The 22,612-nt window shown below is 35.3% G+C and overlaps 1 protein-coding gene across 1 annotated transcript in view; it reads right to left on the reverse strand.

The window, feature by feature from the left end:
* The window catches only part of AQR (aquarius intron-binding spliceosomal factor), a 55,356-nt gene that overhangs the window by 10,157 nt on the left and 22,587 nt on the right, over positions 1 to 22,612 (reverse strand). Inside the window, exons 19-30 of the mRNA XM_080596150.1 lie at positions 22,152 to 22,321; positions 21,259 to 21,500; positions 19,850 to 19,996; positions 18,197 to 18,266; positions 15,687 to 15,797; positions 14,189 to 14,298; positions 11,677 to 11,812; positions 9,665 to 9,874; positions 8,652 to 8,789; positions 7,972 to 8,043; positions 4,321 to 4,508; positions 1,389 to 1,560 (exon numbers count right to left, since the gene is read on the reverse strand). Coding sequence (XP_080452276.1) covers positions 1,389 to 1,560; positions 4,321 to 4,508; positions 7,972 to 8,043; positions 8,652 to 8,789; positions 9,665 to 9,874; positions 11,677 to 11,812; positions 14,189 to 14,298; positions 15,687 to 15,797; positions 18,197 to 18,266; positions 19,850 to 19,996; positions 21,259 to 21,500; positions 22,152 to 22,321 — 1,766 coding nt within the window. The remainder of the gene's footprint in view (positions 1 to 1,388; positions 1,561 to 4,320; positions 4,509 to 7,971; positions 8,044 to 8,651; positions 8,790 to 9,664; positions 9,875 to 11,676; positions 11,813 to 14,188; positions 14,299 to 15,686; positions 15,798 to 18,196; positions 18,267 to 19,849; positions 19,997 to 21,258; positions 21,501 to 22,151; positions 22,322 to 22,612) is intronic.

Below are 22,612 nucleotides of genomic sequence, written 5' to 3' on the forward strand. Positions count from 1 at the left end.
AAAGAAATGCCTCAAATCACAAAGAGAAATAATACATGGCAATCTGTTAGAAAAACTATTCAATGTCACCAATGTACCCCACCAGTATCTCTCTACCCTCAAGATATGAAAAAACAAAAACAAAAAAAATAACTGTAGGACATACTAGAAGAGTTTGTTCAGAATAGCTGTTGTAGGAATAAAGGTCTTTTGTGCCCTTGTGACTTTTAATCTCCTCAGGATGGAAATGAAATAAAGTTGTGCTCAATTACCCTGTTAAGGCACTAATTGCAGCTGTTCCAGCAGACAGCTTTTTACTACTTATACGCTACAGTGTTATAGTTTAAATTCCAAAATCAAAAACTCTCCCCTCCAAACAACCATCACCCCAAGCTAGAAATGAGAAGCAGTGGACTATGGCTCTCCTTTGTTTTGTTCACTAACAGCACGCCAGCTTGTTATTAAAAAAAAAAAAAAAAAGGCAAGAGGAACCCAAGCATACCCTATGAATACCTTGCAAAAAAAAAAATAGATTAACATAATTCTCAATGATCTCTGTAGGCAAAAAAATGACCATGCATATTACTAGCTTAAACTATATTGTTCGCATTCCATAACATTAAACAAGATATAAGGTGTTAGTTCTATATTTGTATTAAATTCATTAACTTGCACACAGATCCAGCTTCTAACTTTTCGGAAAACCCAAACAGATTATTTAAGTACCAGACTGTTGCCATCTTTGTTTTTAAAACAAAATTTTAGTGAAGAAGAATAAGAAAACTGAAAATATAAGCATCTCATTACAATTGTCAAAGTGTTTCCTATTTTAAACAAATAGATAAAGGCTGTTGTTGCTGGCTTAATTTGAAAATTTAAGCAAGAAATTTCAAGGCTAAGCTTTTCTTTTGCAATTCACTTCGCCCTCAATGTCTCTCTGCTTCTTATGCATACTTTTTGTAGTACTGTTTCATTCTTTTATGAATGGACTCTTTTGCATTCTTATATACAGATCAAATTAAAACACTGCCACAGAGCAAATGTTGATCCTTCATACAGAGAAATGCTACTGCTTATTTTGTTATCATGACAGTACAGCAGCCTTTAATTTGCCATAGGCCAAAACAATGTTTCATAATGAATTATGCACCAAATCTCTGCCCCAACCCAGTAACTTTGAGAAAATGGAAACAGCAAGCAGTCATTCACTTTGAGCAAAAAAACACAACATAACACATTATCAACCTTTTCAACATTCGAAACTGATAACGAGGGGAAAAAAAAATCATTCATGTGCATGGCTGTGTTATCTGAGAACATAAACATCAGTTTACAGTATTTTTAAAGTCTTCGCTGAAGATTTAGTAAACCATATCCAGATTAAATAAAGCATACACTATTTCTCTTACCTGATAGAAATAAGGATTGGGTTCAGACTCTCCCACACCATTGAAGTCTTCTACGTTTATAAGCTGGAAGTCATACAAAAACCCAGCGTTGGCTGTTCTGAACTCCGGCATAAGTTGGACATGAGGCAGATTACCCAGATTCTTATAGCGCCAGTTGTAGAGGTTACATAAACTGTCCAAAACCACACAGACAAAAATAGTTAAAAGTGAGTTCTTGAACTTAGTAATTTTTTTTTTCCATTTTGTCTGGTTCTCTCACAGAAAACTGTAGATTTTACTTCTTTCTAGAAAGCATACAAATTTGGCTACTTCTTCACATTCTCATCACACATGGTTGTAACCTGAAGTGAATTCCCCCTTCTCCTGCTCTATGGCTACAGGCATCTTATACTATGTCACAAAGAACTGCTGGCAGAGACTGAAAGAACCACAGTATATTCCATTTTGCAAACTGAGAACAAAACACACAAACATTCTAATAGCAAAATTTTCAGAAAGGGTTTTGGCAGTTGTGTTCAAATGCTGCAGCTAACAGAAATTTCCTGTGGTAACTGATCAGAACATTGCCATGGATAGCCTTAATTTATCTGTAGATTCCCAAAAAGGGAACGTGATTTACCTCTTTAGGAAGAATTTGGATATTAGATCCTGGTATTTAAGCTACCAATGAAGAAGCTAGAGACAAGGAAGGGAAACTAAGTTGCTAGATTGCACAGAGGAGCAATTCAATTTTTTAACTACTACCTTCCTTTAAGTATTGTTTCCTGCAGTACAACACTATTGTATAGAGAATTACTCTGGGACCTCTCAAGCCTGAATTTTTTCTGCCAATAACCTACATTATGACCTTGAATACTTAAATCCTTCATTTCAATTTCATCTTCTGTAAATGTGCAAGAAGGTGGATGTAGATCATTACTCTCAGTTATTTCAGATTAATTTGGGGAAAAGCCTGACATGCCCCCCATTTCTGTTTTGTTTTGAAAGCAGAACAAATCATTAATGCAAAACAGTAGGCTAAAATCGTCATAAATTTGGATAGTCATGATCTCACAGAAAAATCTCATGCCACCCAGTGATGTGATGCAGTTGTGAGTGACATAAGCTCACACCATGAGCTTAGGACATTTTATTTAGAAATGAGTTATCAGTCTGAGATAGAACAAAAGCCTAAAAAAAAAGTCCCTAACAGTTTGATCACCATCTTCTCCCCACAAGATAAGCTGCACATTGAGAGGTAAATGGGCAAGGGGTCCCTCACATTTAAGAATTTTGATTTGTCCCCTTAATGTTGAGCCAATATGTAAACAATTTTTGCCTGAAGGATTTGAATATAGTCTGCATGTAATTGGAGATAGAGTTGTTAACTTAGCTACAGGGCTGGTTTGACAAATAACAGTTTTAAGCCTGATCTAAGTAAGTGTTGATGAAAAGTATACTGTAACTACACAGACTAGCCAGCTTGTAACACAAGAGGTCTGCCTGCAAAAGGCAAAGAAGCATCTCATTCACAGAAGCATATGCCTAGCAGAAACTCAATACAGCAGTGTCTCAGCCTTAAGCCTGCTCTGCCTGATCAGCTCTCCATTGAAGGGTACCAATTTTGCAAAGAAATCTAGGAGGCATTTTCAAATGACAAAATTTAAGAAATATTAATACTTCTTCGCAAGGAAGAAAGGACTAAGGGCAAACGGATTTTCTGCATTATTTGTTGTAAAGACTCTTAACTGCAAAAAGAAATTTATTTTCTTGTCTTGTGCCTTGCCATGTATTAACTGAAAAGCAAAGGGAAGCTGACAAAAACCTATACAATTCTCAATCATCCCCAATACTTACAGGGAGAGTACTATAACCAAAATGTCTCAATCAGAAATGCAGAACAATATCCTAACCAGGTAAAGTAACAAATACTTCATGGGGAAGTTACCTATGAGCACAAAAGTAAAGACAAATTGTAGGAAGGTAGGGAAATAATCCATGATCAAGCAACTTTCTTCACTTTGCAAACATTCTGTTCCCTCTAAGAAGTTCTCTGAGATGTTGTAAAATAGTAGATGACAAAATAAGCTTCATTTATCATCATACTAAAGCATAATTTGCGTTATCATATACTGAAAATAACTGTCGTCCATATGGCTAAAAAATAATATTCTAAAAGCCAACATTTGTTAAATGAAAAAGAAGTTCTTCAAATTGTTCATTCTACTTTACACCTAAATAGAAAAGACTAGGATTTAAAACTAAGCATATATATATATATATATATGATTTACATGGAATTATTTTCTCTTCTTTGGTTTTATTTTTCCGTATTAATAAGATGCCACAAATATGAATAAATTTGACAAAATGAATAGATTTGACATCTAAATTGTCATATTGAAAATGTCAGTTAAATGGATAAAAAAAGAAAAGCTCTCTCTTACTATGAGGAATTAGTTTAGATCTACACACAAAAAGGCATTACGTTCTTGGGAGGACAACCTGGCTGACAATCAGGCAGAGCTGAAGCTCAACTGAAATCCCATAATAAAAGCATCTTTTTGCAGACCTCACAAGGAATAGCAAACGTTTATTTAGCTTTGAATATATTAATTCAGAAAAGGAAGCTTGTTAAAAAAAAAAAAAAGCAGCTTCTTCCAAGGGAAAAAAAAGACAACAAAAAAACCAGACTTAACATTCCTTCAAATATCATTTTCACTGAAATACTCACAATGCTACTATATAAAATAAAGTAAAACTCACTGCATTTCAGCAAAGTAAAACCTGCCTTCTAGTCTAAGCTAGTCTAGTCTAAACTGAAAATGGAACAAAATATAAATCACAGTTTTGCAAACTCCTGCCTTGATAATCCAAAGTTTCCAATACTATACATGCATTTTTCCATTTCTTGACCTGGTAGTAGCTACACATGCTGTTTTCTTTAGCTCACCTTGCTCTTGCTCTTCCTTGTGCATCCAAATCAACAGTTGGTACTCCAACACGAACAAACCGTGTGAAGAGGGACTGCTCCATGTTGGAGTATTTTTGAAAAGCCATGTTCTTAATGACTGGTGGCAACTGGTGATGGTCACCAATCATAATCCACCGCTTCAAACGACTGAATCCATCCTGAGGGTTCTAGAATCAATTACACAATTATAAGTATTACAATATAATCAAGGCACTCAATTACAACACAATAATGGTCAAATTAGCCGTCTAAGCCCTAAGTTTTATTCTTAAGCTACACTGAACTGCAATCATTTTAAAGACAACTATTAACTTCTTTCTAATCTCTCTATTGCCTGCCTTTCGAGTGTTTTTGTGGTTCGTATGCTTCTCCTGTTTACCTCTATAATTCTCACATTTTCTCTTCCATGAACACGATGTGCCTGCCACCATGGCTCTTGGACTGAAAGCCCTTCAGTATGTTATGTATAGCTGTTTCCAGTTCCTCATCGTCCTCTGTGTACCTATGTTAAGTACTGAGAAAGTGCATGAAGGACTATTTTAACAGAGGGATGTAAAAGGAACAGATGTGTGGGTAACATTATCCTGGAATCAGAATCCTGAAGATTTCTGACTGCCAGTTTTACAGTTCTGACCCTGTTATTTTAAACACTCCTCTGATATTTCCCTGTCCCCATGGGAGAACTATTCAAGACAGAGCCTGAAGTTCCTTTTCTTGCCACTTGAAGATGAAGAACTCTGAAGCCCTCTCTGATCAGGGAGCAAGGAAGGAAACTGAACTCTGGACTGTCCACCTGGCCTGAAGATGCCTTAAGAAAGAAAGAAAGAGGATGAAAAATATTTTCAATAGCTGGGAAAAACGCTTTATTTCTTTTTCTCCAAAAAAGGTTACCGATTTGGAGAAGTTCAAGTACACTATGTAATCATTCTGCTCTTATGATCAGTTTTAATCTCAGACAGAGAGCTCTCTATTTTTTTTAAAAAAAATATCTTGCTCTGAATTGCAAGAAATCTAGTACTACCACTTTGTAAGCCTAGTTCTCTTTTTTTAAGCAAACAAAAAAACCACAAAACAAACAAAAAGCAACCAACAAAACATAAACAAACCAGTCTCAATTTTCAGTGACTATTTGAATGGCTCCTCTAAGAACGGTCATGGGATATCCCACAGAATGTAGCTTTATCGTAAAAAAAAAAGTTTGCCTTAATTACAGAAGTCTTCAGCTTCTCCATTGCTTATATATGCTTATTTCCCTTCACTAACCTGATGCATCATGTTATTCAGTATTCATTCAAATAGTTAAAAAGCACTACATGATGATTATTTCACTAAATGGAATAATCTCATTATAAATGAAAACCATGGAAAGAGCCATGCAGGAATTATTCATTACACAGCACTGCAGTAGCATTAAATTCAAGACTGCCAAAAGGCAAAAACAACATTCTGGAGTGTAACGCTTGTCTTTAAACAGAGATTTAAATAACTTAAGCTTCTACAGACCAGCTTGCATGAGAAGCCACCCAAACTACAACTTACGCTTACATACCGTTATGACACAGAGATATCTAACTAAGCAGAAATCTCCTTATATTTCAGGTTTCACTAATTTCACTGCTGTTCTAGAGACTAAAACGAGGGCTCATTAAGTCCACGGGACATAAAGAAACCAAGTCCATTCCACTTTATTATTGTAATTGCTGAAATAGTAATTGAAAGAGAGCAAAACTGTTCCTGTTTTATGATTTGCAAAAAAGCCTCAAGTTTGATTGCTCTCCATACACCCCCCAAAAGAAAGAAATATGCACTCCTCTTCGGAGTTCAGGCCATATTCAGGGTTTAGAGGGTGAAATAATTAGTTGCCTCCGTGCTCAGAATTATCAAAACTCGGTCATCTTTACCACATCACAAAGGTGATAAAGAACCACGTTAATGGTCCCAACACTGAAGAAACCTGCAGTAAGACTGAACACAGGACTTGGGCTTTAATAGCAGTATCTTGGATATCCACATTCTTTTGTGCACTAGGCCCATACTGAGTTACTTTCCTGCAATTGTATTTGAACCTCTATTGTTAAGGAGCAAAGTGAAAAATTACGAATATAACCAATATTTCATGGAGTTTCTGTCATGCCTTTTTCAATTTACATTACGTTTCCTTTGGAATGAAAATCTGAGCTTGGATGTGGTTTTCTAGGGGAACTTAAATCATTGTTTTTCAATGAAAATATTTGCTCCAAGCAAAACGTCTAAAAAGGAAACTTACTTCTAGAAAATGAACAGTCTCTGTAATTTTTAGAAAGCCATTACACTAAGAATCAAATGAATAGCACAAGCTGTTTTAAGTTTCACCAACTTCCCACACATCATCTTCCGATTTGCAGCTAAAGAGTTTGCACAGAGTTCCTCAGGGAGCCCACACTTCCCTCCCAATGGTGAAATTTTATCTCACGTTAATCTGAGATTACAGAGATAACTTGAAAGGGGTTGAAATTGTCATTTAAGCCACAGATGTATGAGAAGCACTGTTTGCTTACTTAGGAAGGCCTACAGCTCTTAAAAGTAGGTGGTGATGCATCTCAAGCTCAGGATGCCAAAAGCAACCCCAGAGCTGGGCCAACAATCTTCACCAGAGGCACAACAAATCTAAAGACAGGCTGAGCTTAGAAGGATAAGAGTAAATGTTTTTAAGGAAAGATATGCAACCGTAGCAGTGTTAGCCCTCATCAATTCCTTACATTGCAAGAGTAGAGGACACATTTCTTTGCATACAGAGCTACTGCTATCTGGCTTTCTAAAGACCATCCTATAAACATCCCACATGTCACATTAGCTTCAGTTTCCTTCCTTCCTTCCTTGTATTAACAGCACCCTTCCAGCTGTAAGACAACCATATCATATACACATACACATTCCTTTTATAGCTACCAACTATTGGTTTGCCGAACAGTATAAGCGGCAGTTGATACCAGACTAAGCATTTACCAATTAAACTAGATAAAAGGTACATAATTATTGGCCCAAAGTAGACAAAGTAGAAGTAGTAACTTTTTGCTGTTTGTTTTTTGGTTTTGTTTTTTCCCTCTCCCTGTGGTGTTATAACATCAATTAGAATGTCTCCTCTAATGGCTACAGTTTCCTGAAAGTTTTAGGTACTTGGTATCCACTTTATCTCTTAATTTTGACTGAAACTGAACAAGCAACATTGGCAGTCAAGATGACAGAGAGCACTTATGATCTTGGGAAACAAAAGTTAGAGCAGTTATTTCATAATAAAAAATAATTTTTAACAGTTTTTAAAATTATCAGTGATTTAGCAATATGTATTAAATGAGAAAGAATACAAGTGACAACAATGTGACAAAGCCAGGAGCTAGTTCACTTAAATATCTTCATGCTTCCAAAGTGAAATCCTGATACTACTACTTAGTCACAGGTACACAGGACAAACAACTAATGAAGTTGTAATCATGTTTTGAACATGATAATTCTTATTGTCTGCTCCATGGGAAATACCAGTTCTATGTTACTTTCCACACAAGATACTTTCCTCTCAATATTTGGTATTGTTCAAGAACACAGACTTTGAGTTATCATTTTTTGTAGCAAGTTTTATAACTCAGGTCTAACCTGCAACAGGAGAGGTATAAACGTCTCTATCTCCAGAATCTGTGCAGACTCCTCCATTAAGATGTTGTCATACTGAGAAAGAAAAAATGGAGATGCCCGTCAGCCAACTAATACAAGTTAATGTTGTTATTTAACCTACCAAAAGGAAGCATCAATTACTTATTTAGGAAATTAAAGTCTTTTCATTAGTAGGACAATTATTGGTGGGAAGACGAGGGGGTTTTGTTTTTGCAAGTCTATAGTAAATGAATACTTACGGTTAACACCGCAGAGTGAAAACAGCACTGTCTCATAGCTTTTTTTCCCCTCAAACTGTTCATTTTTTACGTAAGCAAAGTTATAATAGATATGTTTTTCCCTAATTCATCCTTTATTTTATCACCCAATCATATCACTGCAGTACATCTCATATGGCAAAGCTAACTTTTTTTTTTTATATGCATACACTATTAAGCATTTCAATATATGTAATTTAAAAGCAATCTCATCTTTTACTTACAGAACCGGAAGTTAAAATTCTCTTCAATAAAATTACAATTAAAAACATAGAGGTAAAAACATGCAACTCAAAATAATCTAGATGCAAAGAATTAGGAGAGATAAAGGTCTAAATGAAGCAGGGGGAACGACAAAAAGAAGAAAAAGAAAAAAAAACAGTGTAGTATCACTAATGTCATTACTTTGAAACCTAATTCAACTAGGTCATGTCGTTTCAGAGCAGCGTGGGTACAAGTCATAGCAATGATTTTTGCTTCTTTCACCAACAGATATTTGGATCTATCCAGGCCACTGCGGAGAAGTTCAAATGCTCTGAATTCCTGTGGTAGAAAAAAGAATTTTGAAGAACAGAATTAAAAAATAAATAAATATACTGCTTATGAAACATATTCACTGAAACTATCTGTCCACCTTTTAAGTCAAATTAAGTAAGAAAGTTATGAGTATGTACTGTTAACAATTCCATCTTGGATTTTTATTTATTCATTTGTATCCTAAACCTGGAGACAACAGGATTTCAAAACATAAGCTTGTTAAAGTGTATCCAAGAATTCTGCAACCTGTGTGCATATATAAATTCTCAGAAAATTATTCAGTTGGTTCTCAGGAACCCTCCCCTCAACAATTTTCCTTTACTGCTTCTTCTTATTTTCATTCCGTTCTCCACTCCCCCCCCTCCTTTTTATTTTTTAAACAGCATCATAACTCACATCTAATATTAGAAAGGCCAATACAGGTAATATGATGAAATGATACCCTGATAACCCTTACCCTAGAGCTTTTAAAAGCCTCTCAAGCAATACTGGGAAAAAAATGTAAGATAAATCATTTATGTTACACTTTTAGGTTATCTGATTAAAGGCAAATCACTGTAAATACAAAGACCCTGTAAGGATCAGGGGAACAGTGAGTGATAAGTGCACCAACTTTAGTAACCTAATCAGTGAAAAAGAAGCACATAAAATGGGTGCTTCCTAAGCTTAAAATAAAACAGATTAGACCCTTGTCTCTGTTGTGAAGCACACCTGAATTACTCAAAGGGGGAAGTTCTCACCTGAATGCCCTGCAATCTAAAGAAGCTGCCTAAAGGCATATATCGCTTTTAGGATTTAGGGCAAGCTGTATTTTGGAACTGTGTAAACTTTCTTTAGGATTAAGCAGATTCATTTAGCTTTCACAGTTACATGTCACTTACCTCAAGCTGAGTGAATATTTTCTTAATATGTCTAAAACAGCCTTCAGCAATCTCCATATCTTCTTCATAGGATTTGCCTTTGAAAATTGGTTGAGGAGCGTTTGCAAAATACTGGTGAAAAGGAAAGAAACTGGACACGTCCGTAACATTTGGCAATTTTCCACCTTTAACTTTCACTTTGCTGATATATTCCTCCCAACGAGACATTACCTATAATAAACAAAAGCGTCATGCAGACATGTTTTTAATATAATGAAGTCATTGGACAGTTATCACCTTGCACACTTACTAAATAAAATAACTGTTTTTAATCACAAAACCAAGATGTCTACATTAGCATTTGATCTTGTATCAGGAGGACATTTTCAAAGCTGTGGTACAGTGTGTTGACCTTGGCTGGATGCCAGACCTACACCCAATAACTCTATCACTGAACCTCTTCACCAGGACGAGGGAAGAAAATACGATGGAAAAGTTTGCAGCTCAAGATAAAGACAGGGAGATTACTTACCAGTAAGCCAGAGGCAAAAACAGACTTGACTTGGTGAAAATTAATTTAACTTAATGTCAGTTAAAAATGGAGTAGGACACTGAGAAACGAAGACAACTAAAAGCACCTTCTCTTTGCACCCTCCCTCCTTTCCTAGCTCAACTTCACACTCTTATTCCTGACCCTTCTACCTCCTTTCCACCCCTCCTGAAGAGCTGTTCCAGCATGGGTCCTTCCCCTAGGGTGCAGTTCTTCAGAAAACAACTTCTGACCAGGAGCCTGCTCCAGCATGGGCTCTCCAAAGGCTCCAGCTTTCTTCAGAGTACCTAAATAAAGGGTACCACCCGCTGTGGCATGGACCTCCACAGAGTGCAGTGTGAGTACGTGTTCTTTTGTGGCCCTTTACAGACTGCCAGGGGACAGCCTGCTCTCATGGTCCTCTCCACAGACTGCAGGAATTCCTGCTCTGGCACCTGGAGCACCTCATCCCCTCCTGCACTGACCTTGGTGCCTTCAGGGTTGTTTCTCTATCTCCTATGCCCCCCTCCCTGTCTCCCCAGCCATCAGTCCTCTTTCACAGCTGGAGCGATGTGAGATGATTTTTCATCCTTTTTTAAACATGTTTTCACAGAGGCACCACCAGCATCACTGAATGGCTCAGCTTTGGCCAGCAGCGGGTTTGTTTTGGAGCCAGTTGGAACTGGCTCTATTTAACCCAGGGGCAGCCCCTGGCCACTTTTCACAGAGGTCACCCCAGCGGCCTCCACCTTCTGAAACCAAAATCTTGTCACATAAACCCATTGCACAAGCAAACTTCCTGATTATCTCTGCTTAAAATACTTTGATTTAAATACCAAACTGTATTCCTTCAGGAGGAAATTAAACCAGAAGATGTGCTTTAGCTGTGCTCCTAGCAGTCTCCAACGCCTAATGAATATTTAATAATGTTTAGGAACACACTACAGCTATCCCAAGCTAACTTCTCTAAAAATACGTGTAGTGTGGGGATTTGGTCCTAAGTACCACTCCCCATGTCTGCTTAAGCCATATTACTTGCTAATGTGGACATGGTCAGTGACAAGTACACAGAAGGGAATGAAGGATAAACAATATACAGAAAATCACTGTTCTGTACACCATGAATCTTATTTCAACCATAAAAGCTTTCTAGAAGGAACATTAAGTAGCTGATCTACTGTTTGTCTAAAATATAAAGCATCCCACAGATTTTCTTATTTGAAGGGGAAACTCCAGGTTAGAAAATTTGCCAGTAGTCATAAAGAGCAGGAATGTTAGCCTTTCAGTTTGTGAGTCATCAGGCAGGATTTAAAACAATAGCAATACAAATAAGTAAGGTTATAATTATGGCTTTAGCTATTATTGTATTTTGAACCACCAAAGAAAACACTGTGTGGTTTTGTTTTTTTAAGACTCAATCCTGAAATTTTCACTGTAATTTTTATAGTGTGTTTCCTAACACATTGAAGTCATGCAGTTTCTGTAAAGCTATTTCAGTCCTTACTTGGTATAAGAAGAAGTGGCCAGCTGTTTCACAAGTGTAAGAAACATCTCCTGGGACTCCAAGACTCTCTTGCAATCGCCCAACTTCTCGTAGAAGTTCAAGTCTTCGAGCCAGAACATAATTAACTCTTCCATACCTACAAAATGAATTAAGGTTAACATATTTTGTATATTTATTTATTTAATCCCAAGTGGTTTAAGTATCAAAATGAGATATCACACCTACTAGTAACTTGCAAAACAAACATTTGCTACCTGCTGACTATTTCTATCTAGATAAACCCTAATAACTTACAAAACCATGCAAGAACTATCACTGTAAAAAAAGCTTTTTTATCTTATCACATCATTAAAAGTTTCATAAATATTAGTAAATATTAGTAAAATATTCTATTCAGGAAAGCATTACTTCCTACGTGCTGTGTAGGAACCATTACACATTATACAAGCATATGGAAGTTACAGAAGTCTATGGACCATCCATCATAATTGGAACTGATAACCGAAGTTTCTGTGTAAGTCTAGCTTCCTTTGGTGATATACAAAATGCCTTGCAATGATGCTTTGACCACCATAACAGACAGATCTGCATCCACACATAGGAAGTCCTGTACTCAGAGCTGTCCATTGAAAACCTTTTATGGCTAATTAGTTTGTAACTTACTCCTTCCAGCCTGCTTTTTCTTATCTAATTCATTCCCATCTTTTTTCCTCCCCTTTAAAAATAATTAAAATAATAATTAAAAAAATCAATGTATCACATTTATTACATTTTCATATTAAGACAACAAATATGAAAATTGTTGAAATTACATATGAGGGCACTTTCTTTTAAAAATGCATATCTAGTTAGAACCTAAAATATGAATAAAGGCTAAATTTTGAGTTCCTATAAAGCTTACTATTCATAAAATAAACTTTCTGCACAGAAAAATAAAGACAATCCCTGGGACCTCAATGGGTTCTATTGTCTTACTTACAAAAGTTAGAGAAGCTAAAGCTAGTGATTTTAATTTACTAAGACACAACTGACGATCATATTGTTAGCAACTGGAAAAAACAAGTTTCTCAGGAACTAGGACAGTTAAGATCATCGCAATGTTTTTCTTTTTTTTTTCTTGAGCAAAACTAATCCATCATTATTACAAGTGACTGCAATCATTTTTTTCCACACTTCCAAATGTCCTCTTATTTCTCACAGTTCAAGTCATATGCCCTCTTTTATATATTAATTCCTTGCTACAAAAGTTTTCTTTAGCTGTGATTCCCTTTGTTTCTTAAGTGACAGTACCAGTTTAAACAGGTCCTCTCCACCTTATGCTTGTAAAATTCACTGTTTTGCTATGTCTGCCAAGGGAGCAAAATAGGACAAGAAGCTTACATGCAGAATAAATTCTTTTAAGCAGTACTGTGCCTTCTAAAGCAGCCTAACACAGAAAACATGAATTCTAAAGCAACTTAAAAAACAATAAACAAACACAGAAGGCATACAGGAAATAAACTTCTTGTCTGGAATTATGCTGGATATTAATGAAAATAGACAACAGAATGTCCCAGAAAAACCTCCTTTTAATGATGAACACTACAGTTCAAGGAATATTATTAAGTCTTAGATATTACTAAATAAATATCTACCATGACATCACTTCACTAAGATCTTGGTTATCAAATTACTGGAAAAAAAAATATTATGTCAAACGATTCAAATAAAAAAAAATCCCTAAGTATTTCTTTTCCTAAATGAAACTCAAAGATGTGTATGTGAATAACTTCTAGTGACTATATATAATTTTTACTACAACTTTTAGAAGTCAAGGTGTTGCTATAATAATATATCACAGTCCAGTTATTTCCAGTGCATGACCCCTATACCCTCGCTTGCATTTATGAATGTGTGTAATCCTATTGACGTCAATTGGACTAACATGTAACATAAAACATACAAGTGTTTACCAGAACAGGTTCTCAAGTCTTTGTACTTGATAGCTTGACTTATGAATGTATTTTTCAAAATGTATTATTTACCAATGAAACAAGCAATTTTGTTATTAATCAATATTCTGAAGAACTAGAAGCACCAAGTTTTATTTCACATTTACATGTACACAACATTCAGTACGCCAGCAAAGGTGCTATCATATTTGCACAAAAATTCCTAATCACAAAAATTTAACTTTATCATTCAAATTTCTCCCACAAAACAGGTCAATTTTATAAAGCATGCGTGTATGTATAACATAGTGAACTACTTTTATTCAAGCAGATGAATTTGTGAACAAGCAATTGCATGATTTTGTCAATTAGAACAGTTTGGCTACTGATTAAGAATCAAAATTACTTAACCCTATATCGAAAACAAGTGTACTCTACATAACTGCAATTCAACAGCATGAGAAAGGTAAAACATGCCAAGCATAGCTCCTTGCTCAATGACAAGAGAGGTAGAATGGATTCAACATGTGGGTCTCAGCTACAATACTTATACAAGCTATCATTAGCACCTCCTTTCTCACCTGCTGAAATCTTTCTCTGTCTCTAATTCCTCTTCTCCGTGACCCAGACGCAGGAGGTGGCGTTCATCAATGTCTAGAGCCATGATTTTTTCAAACAGCTGGTTCAAGGCCTAAAGATTGACAAGAACAGGAGAAAAGGTAGTTTTTAGAAACTCTTGCAGGGAAAACCAAAGAATTACTTGTAAAACAGTCAGCAAATAATGCCTATTTCGGTATAACAAAAGCCAAAGCACACATGAAGTCAACACTGAAGCTAGATTGTGTTAATCTTGACAATGGACATATCAGCCTACTGAAGCTCGTCTTCACCTCCTTTATGCAACAATTATATTTGATTTTACACCCTTCCTTAAATCACCTAGTTAAAAAATCTAGTTGATAAAGTTATCAATTCATACGTTTTTCCTCAGGAAGCACAGTTTAAAAATAGTTATTTTTAGATCACTTAGAAACAATACTGTTCATTTAACTTTTACTGTAAATTATAAGAGTGCAATCTGGTGGTGATTGACAGGTACTGTGACTATTCCATATGGACAAATATATTTTGCTGGACTTCAAGGTTTACTGTGGCTCCTGCCTTAAACTCTTCAGTTTTCTAAAGCTTAGTATCAACAGCTCAATTCAGTGTATCCTAAAGGAGCTGAGTCTATAAGCACTGAATCGTCAAACCACAAAACTAATAGTGAAGTACAAGCTTGCTCACGTTTAAGTCAACTGGAAGTCATGCAAACACGTTTAAGTACATAGTCAAGGCACAGGAAATGAACCCTGCTGAGGTAATAGTTTATTTCCTGAAGTGCAATTTCAAATATTCACATTAAGTCTTGTCCACTAAGAAGAGTTACCTACCTGCCTCAAAAATTATTTACTTCCTTTACTCCACAACAGAAATGCTCTCAACTCTAATACCTTTTACTCACCCACAACCCGTTGCAGACTGGCCTGTATTATCCCAGGTATTAACTTATCACCAAAAGGAAGCTTTCAAAATCACAGATGGCTTTAGAATAAGAATATATAAGACTATTATTATTATTTTATATGTGGTCAAGAATTAGCAGGTAGACTCCATCTCTTATGAATGGGAAGCAAGCATTCATCTGAACAGGCCATTCTACCTTTCCTGCCTTTCCTTGGAAGCATGAGACACAGAGCAACTGGTGCCCGAGGGAACTACTGAGTACAAGTCAAGTTTGGCATGCATGCAGTAAATGTGCAATTGTAAAAACTGTGCAGATACTTTTTTTCAGAATACTTCCTAATTTTTATCCCCTAATGAGGTAAATATCCGGAAAACCTCTGATAAATACCTCAGAACTACTATCCTTAAATTCAAAATTTTCATGGCATATTTTAGAACTGGCGAATCTGCTCACAAGCTAACTTAAGCTTTCATTAGTAAGAAACAACTGCAGTCCTGAATGCACTGATTCTCAGCATCTGCTGCTCGTCTTTATTGTAACTACAGAAAAATTTCATACATGAAATATCTTACCTGATTAGAGTGGGTAACTATAAGAGTTCGTTGTTCTGGGAAATTATGATAAAGATTGGATATTATCTGGACCGCAACATCAGTTTTCCCTGTACCAGGTGGACCCACTACCTAAAACCACAAAATAAAGAGAAGAAAAACAAACAAAAATGCACATGATTTATAAAAATTCTGCACTGGACAGAAATACAGCCTTTTGGGAAAAACAGAGCAATCTCACAAGACCTCCTCAGACAAAAAACAAGCAACAGTAACAAAAAAAGCATGCTGTTCATCTCCAAGACAGGCGAAACATAAGGGAAATAGTGAAAAAAAAAAAAGAAGCAAAGAAACATAACTGAGAAATAATAAGGTGAAGTAAAGAATAGAAGACAGATTCCATTCTCTTCATTTACTTAAAAATCTACAACTGATGATACGATACCAAGAGTTAATGTTTTTAAAGGATCAATTATACGTGTATAATTTCTTAAAGTTGTTGGTAAAACATTTTAAAGGTGTAAATAAATATTATAAACAATATTATAAACATCTCAAAAGTAATTTCTTCGGTGTTAAGAAGCAAATACCTGCTTTCATATGTATCTACACATAACAACATAAATTGCTAGAAAATCGTGCTTGTTTTTATTCAGACAATCTCATTGCTAGATTCAAAAACAAGCAGGATTGTATTTCTCAATCATATTTGACAGGAACAAATGAAATAATGACAGAAAATAAAACACAGGCTTATACTGCATAACTATTTTCTCAAGCAGTCTGCCTTCTCTCCTCGCAGAAACAAACCAGGTGATTTTGTCAAAAAATCATAAATACATCCTCCAAAAGAGTTGACTTAGTCATTGCATTTCCCTTTTGAACTACCAGACTCCCATTCAGTAACCTCTTCTTAAAAAATTAGTAAATATGTTTTTAGCAAAAAAGTTAAAATTATACATATATACACACACACATAAAGACCATCTTCTCAAAGATTCATATAAGCTGATGGAGTATCAGGCACAGTAAGTTACTTCTTTAAAGCCCTCAAAACGTGAGACAGATGGTAGATTATGATTCATTATATACTGCAATAGAAAGTCATTTATAGCTCAACAAATATTAAATGACACTAATAAACAGTATGCAGTGCTATTTTAAAAAATAAAATGAAAGCAAAAATTAGGTGACAGAGATACAACCTCCCCCTCATTGGCCCTGGTATTTTGTTTTAATTATATACTGAAAATGGTAACAAAGATTTTTAATTTCTCAGTCTTCTTTCCTGTTGACAATAATATTGATATAAAACAATACTCCTATTCACTGGTGTGGGTGTTCTTACACAAACACTCTAATTATGTAAAACCCTGCAGTTCAGATCATTGGGGGGTTCATTTCAAAAAAAAAAAAAAAAAAAAACAACAAAAAAACCACCCTCCAGCATTGTTAAATAACCAAATTTAAAGAATCTATCACTGTGACATTTTCACAGCGTTCAAAATAAAGAACTTCTCATTTACGAATAAACCTTAAAGTTGGTACCCTATCAACATACAGAGAGTACTGCAATAGAGAACACATCATACTCAAACACTACAAAGAACTCAGGAACTTTTATACATGGTTTAAGACATTATGAGTGTCAGCACACCTAGTAAGGCAGTGACAAATGGCATACAATTCTACTGAAATTTATTTTCTCCTTTGTGTTGCGCTTTTCATGTGCTAGGTACAGAGTGCACAGGGAGTATTAAAAACATAAGGCAAGGGAGAAGGAAGATTATGTACTAATGAGTACTAATTAAAAAAACTTAAAAAATAAAAATTAGCATTAACACCCATATAGTCCAAGAAGAGATTAATAGTACCAGAGAAATCATTGCACTGAGGAGTCACTAGCAGGACAGACTGTACTTCACTGGAATGCAGGCACTTGTAGTCAGCTAAGCCTTGGAGACCTTTGCAGATATTCATTGTTCAGAAATTACTTTCCTAACAAATCTACGACTCTTTTACAGCTTCTTATATCTAGAAGTCAGCAGGATATAAGGGATTGTACATTAAATTTCAGAAGATAGAAGAAAAAAGCTCCCTAAGGACAATTCAGTAACTTTCATTTTCTTTAATGGAGCTAGACCAAACTAAAAATGACACAAGTACTTTAAAACAGAAAAAAAAAAAAAAGACAGACATAGCAAAAGCTAAAACTAGCAATCTAAACAGTCTAAAACTAGCAATTCAAGCACTGAAAAAGTTAATTTTGGTTGTTGTGGAAAGTCTTCAGTCATTAGGACACAGGATCCAGTTATATAGAGATCAAATGTATTTCTGAAGCACGATTTAGTGAAGATAGGAGGATGCTGAACATTTGTTATTTTCCTATATTTTAAGCTACTAATAGAGTAAGTACCCTCAGAGAGTCTACAGAAATAGGCATTACAGGTATTTCATTGAACGTACCTGAAGCTAGAATCAAGTAAGAGCATAAAATGCTTAAAATAGATAAATAAATAAAAAATTCTTACCATAGTTAGCCCAGGCTGCATTCCTGCTCGTATAGCTTCAATTTGAGTATGGGTAAATTGAATAGTATTGCTGTAACAAAGAAAAAGCACAGAAAATTGACATATTTTGCCAACAGTTTTGGTAAAAGCAACTGTTTAAACATTTTTAAACCAAATTAATTGGCTCTATGTTTCTCCAGAACTACATGCCTACAAATGTTTATATAAATTAAACCAAAATTACAATTATCTTCTTTATAGACCTGGCAACTTTGCAATTTCTAAGCAAGACTGTAAATCACAATGGCCACGTGAAAACAAAATCATCCCACCTAAAATGATGTTTTCAGTTATTATTGGTTGAGTGTGTCACAAAATTATTTAGCAATGATTCTCCTTTTTAACCCTATAGCAATAGGGTGACATGATGAAGTAGAAAGTTAAATGACATTACTTGATTACCTGGATATAGAGAAAATGTAATGACTTTTTTTTCCTCTCTCCTTTAAAGAAGGCAATCTGACAAAGGACTGTCAAAAAAATTCAATTTCAGACCTGCTATTCTTCAAGCAAGAGGAGTTCTACCAAGGCTCTCCCTGCTTTGCACACTTTAAGCACATACTTACGGCACTTACCTGAAGTAGGAGCAGACCTAAGTTAAAACACTTACACTGTATAAAGAGAGTTTGAGTATATATATGGATTGATTCTTAATTAATTGCAGCAAATTATTGCTGATGCTATCATTTTGCAAAGGAATTTTATTATAAGTAAAGGAATTATTTGTAAAGGAATTTTATTATAAGTCTTTGTAGGAATAGCTAGCTACCTGTTACTGTAATTACTACAACAGTTTAAGCATGATCAGCACTTCTTTGCACTGATTAAGTGTTCAGCAAATCCAGTAGCCAGGGAAAGTAAAGAAAAAGTTTTCCAAAAAACTGCTGAATTCCTAAAGGTGCATTCCTCCTTCCCTAACACATCCATACTTTTGCAGATATCATAGCTAGGAGTAGATGTTATACTCCATTCCAGTTCCCCTCACCCCTACCCCCATCTTTAACATGCAGGTCTTCACTTCTAAAAGATCCATTAAGTCATTTATTTCATGAATAGTGTCACACGTTTGTCCTGCGACTGTGCATACAACTTAGTGTTCTGATGATAGACAGTATTTTACATTTCTCACTGCTTTTAAAACAAATTATTGAAAACAAATGGAAGCTTTTAATGTATTTCATTCATGTAAGAGACCCTTCAGATTCCTGTGTTACAGAAAAAACAAGTATTTTGCATACTCATACAAGAAAAATACTTATTCACCACTGTCCTTACTAAGTTCTTAACTGTTATAAAAAGTCATTAGTTAGAAAAGTAGAGAAAATAAGGGCAATTGCATGAAACATTAACTTTTCAATACTAATATTCAAAGTCCTGACAATACTAAAAGATGGTCTCTCTCCATGTTTTTCAATGGAATATTTTTAAATAGAGAGTGGATAATAGAGTACTTTGGTTTAAATACAAAGCATAATAGTCTCATATCCAAATCTTTTTTTGGTAATGAAATCAAAGTGACATTTGATTTATAATGTACAACATGCTATTCTTAGTTCTGAAACTGAACTGCTATGCATATTACCATTTTCAACCAAGTTCACATGCATCTATTACCGTTTCGGTTGGTTATATGGATATGGTCCCCTGTTTGGAATGACATGAGGCTCTACAATCAACGTTTTAGTTTCTTCAGGTTTTTCTTCATTCCCATCATCTTCTTTTCGTTTCTTTCCTTTACCTCCCTGTATTGGGAATGTTATCCTGTAACACAACATAAATGCGTTTCAATACATACGCCATGACACTGGACTGTCTTAGAATTTTATGAAGAAAATTTTTTTTGTCACCATAAAGATAAACTTTCACACAACAGGGTAACAACAGGAGATGAAGATAGCAAAATGTTTATGAGGACACTGAAAAGGAAAAAAAAATAAGTTGATGAAGCAGCCTTTAAGAAAGCACATTTGACAAAAAGTATGTTAAAAGTGTACTTTACATAGCTTGAAAAGGCAGGGGCAGCGCTGTGAGACAACTGGAAGAACACTGACAGCAAAGAGTTTAGAAATAAAAACTTGAGGAAAGGGAGATAGTTAAAAGCATTTCATGGTAGAAGAACTCCAACAGCAAACCAATCATCTTGATATAACAATGCAGACATCTTTAACATCAGTAATCTCTTAGTCTCTTTACAAGGCAAAGATACAGCAATAGGAAGAACAATAAATAGCTCTTCATACAGTGGAAAATCTGTATTTTGATCTAAGATCTGAAAATTAACAACAGTTCATCAAGGGAAATTGCCTGCGGTAGCTTTTCATGATTCCTTAAAACTATTATATTATTTCTATAGTGTTAGTACCTTCTCCACATACACTGCCGTGTTTCAAAAAAGCTGTTAAAGCTTGTGAAGCTCCGTGCAATGTGAAATTCAGTTGCAAAAGCACAAGGAAGCCAACAAGGAGGAACAGAATTTTCAAATCTAAAAATTGGCCACTAAAATTCTGGGCTGGAAAACAGTACTGGTGAAACAAAATACGTAAATCTCACTTACTGGCCACAAAGGTAGGCATCCTACTTCAGAGACCATTTTTAAAATAAGGGGAACATTATGGGATATCAGACTTTAACTGATGTTGAAATTGCTGTGATTTGCTTCAATGTGACATATAAGGAAATTTTGTAATTAAAAATCACTAGGCTGACCTTGAGGTGGGTAGATACCATAACCAATGAGGGAATACTATGTGTCTTGATGCTATTTCACACTGTTGCTTTTCTCATAAATCCAATAGCCTTGACCTACAAGTAACACTCTGATGTATGTTTGTACAGAATAGCAAAGATGGTCCTGAGTCTAACTGTAGTATACAGCTACCTCAATTATACAATTAAGTCTTGATACTAACGTATGAACATCTTTTCTTAAAAGAAAGAGCACCTCCCTTCAACCACTGAACTCAACTGCATGTGACAAGGCAGCAAGAATACCAGACAAGGAGTACTTGAAATTTTGAGATCACCTGAAGGGGGGTACTTGCAGATCTGGATTGTCAACAGTCACTTTAATATTATACCCAGGAAAGCTAGCTTTTAAGTGATCAATGGACAGGAAAGTGTCATTAAAATCCAGAGATGCAATCTGATTTGGCATTTTTGAATAATGTGCACTACTTGGGTCTCCATATCCAAGAATGATGTCATGCAGCCAGTCAGGAACCACACAATCTGTGTTCATCAAATTCCTAATAGTCTCCAGAACAGCCTGTAAATTGGAGAAGGGAAAAAAACAGATTGGAGGGTGACTTTTTAACTGATAAAGTATGACATATTGAAGTCTATCCAAGTTATTCTAGGATGTTAGCATGTATCAATCTTTCACTGACACTTATTTTTTAGATTGAGTCGGTATCTATACAGTGTATATATGCAAAAACAACAACGTCAAATTCCTAAACTGTCCTGTCAATAAAGAGCTACTAAAGAGCACATACTTCTGTTCTGCGATCTTCTCCAGGACTTTCAGAAGTCCATTCTGTTTGTATCACAAATGCATTAGAAATTCTGCATGCTTATAACATGGGAATATAAGCTTATAGCCCTGGCACGCATACACCTTGACCCAAAAGGCCAAACACAACTAATCTGTACACCACCTCTTGAAAGACTGAAATTAAATTATAAACTAATATTTATTTTTATTTTTATTTTTTTAATTAATGCTCAAATGAATTAAGATTGTTCTGATTTTCAGTTACTCCAGCACTTAGCTGTAGGAAGAAATTATCACCTGCTAACAGGCTCTGAGATCCTAAAGTGATCCAACTCCATTCGGAAAGGCTACCTACACATAAATAAAATGAACTAGTTTCAGTCAGGAAAACTTCATCTGAAGTTTCAAAGAGCAGTACCCTACCTTGAAGTTGTTTTCTTTTGGTTTTCTTCTCATTATAATATTAAATGTCTCATAGACATCTTCTGCTCCATTTTGTATTGTATTGGTCATGTCTTGTTGATACTGGTTTGGGTCCAGAAATACTCTGTACGTTCTGCAATCCCCTTTAAGTCTAGGTTTGGGTTCAGGTCCTGCCCGTAATGAAATGGTAAAATTAGAATTTGACATGTTGCCAAAAGTAGACTAGCACCCAAATAAATGACCCATAATTGCTCCTGAAACATATTTTAGACATATTCACATAATTATTTTCTGCATAGCATTACAAACATTGTTTCATGTTTTTACGCCATTTCTAGTAGAGTTTTAGAATACAAGCTCTTTTATTCCTACACCAAAAATGTACTAGATGTATTTAATTAAATTCACTTTTAGCAGATTGTACGAGAGGAAAATAACCTCTCTTGGGACTGCATATATAA

This window comes from Anser brachyrhynchus, assembly GCF_964034855.1.
Source record: "Anser brachyrhynchus genome assembly, chromosome: 5".
Taxonomy (NCBI): Eukaryota; Metazoa; Chordata; class Aves; order Anseriformes; family Anatidae; genus Anser; species Anser brachyrhynchus.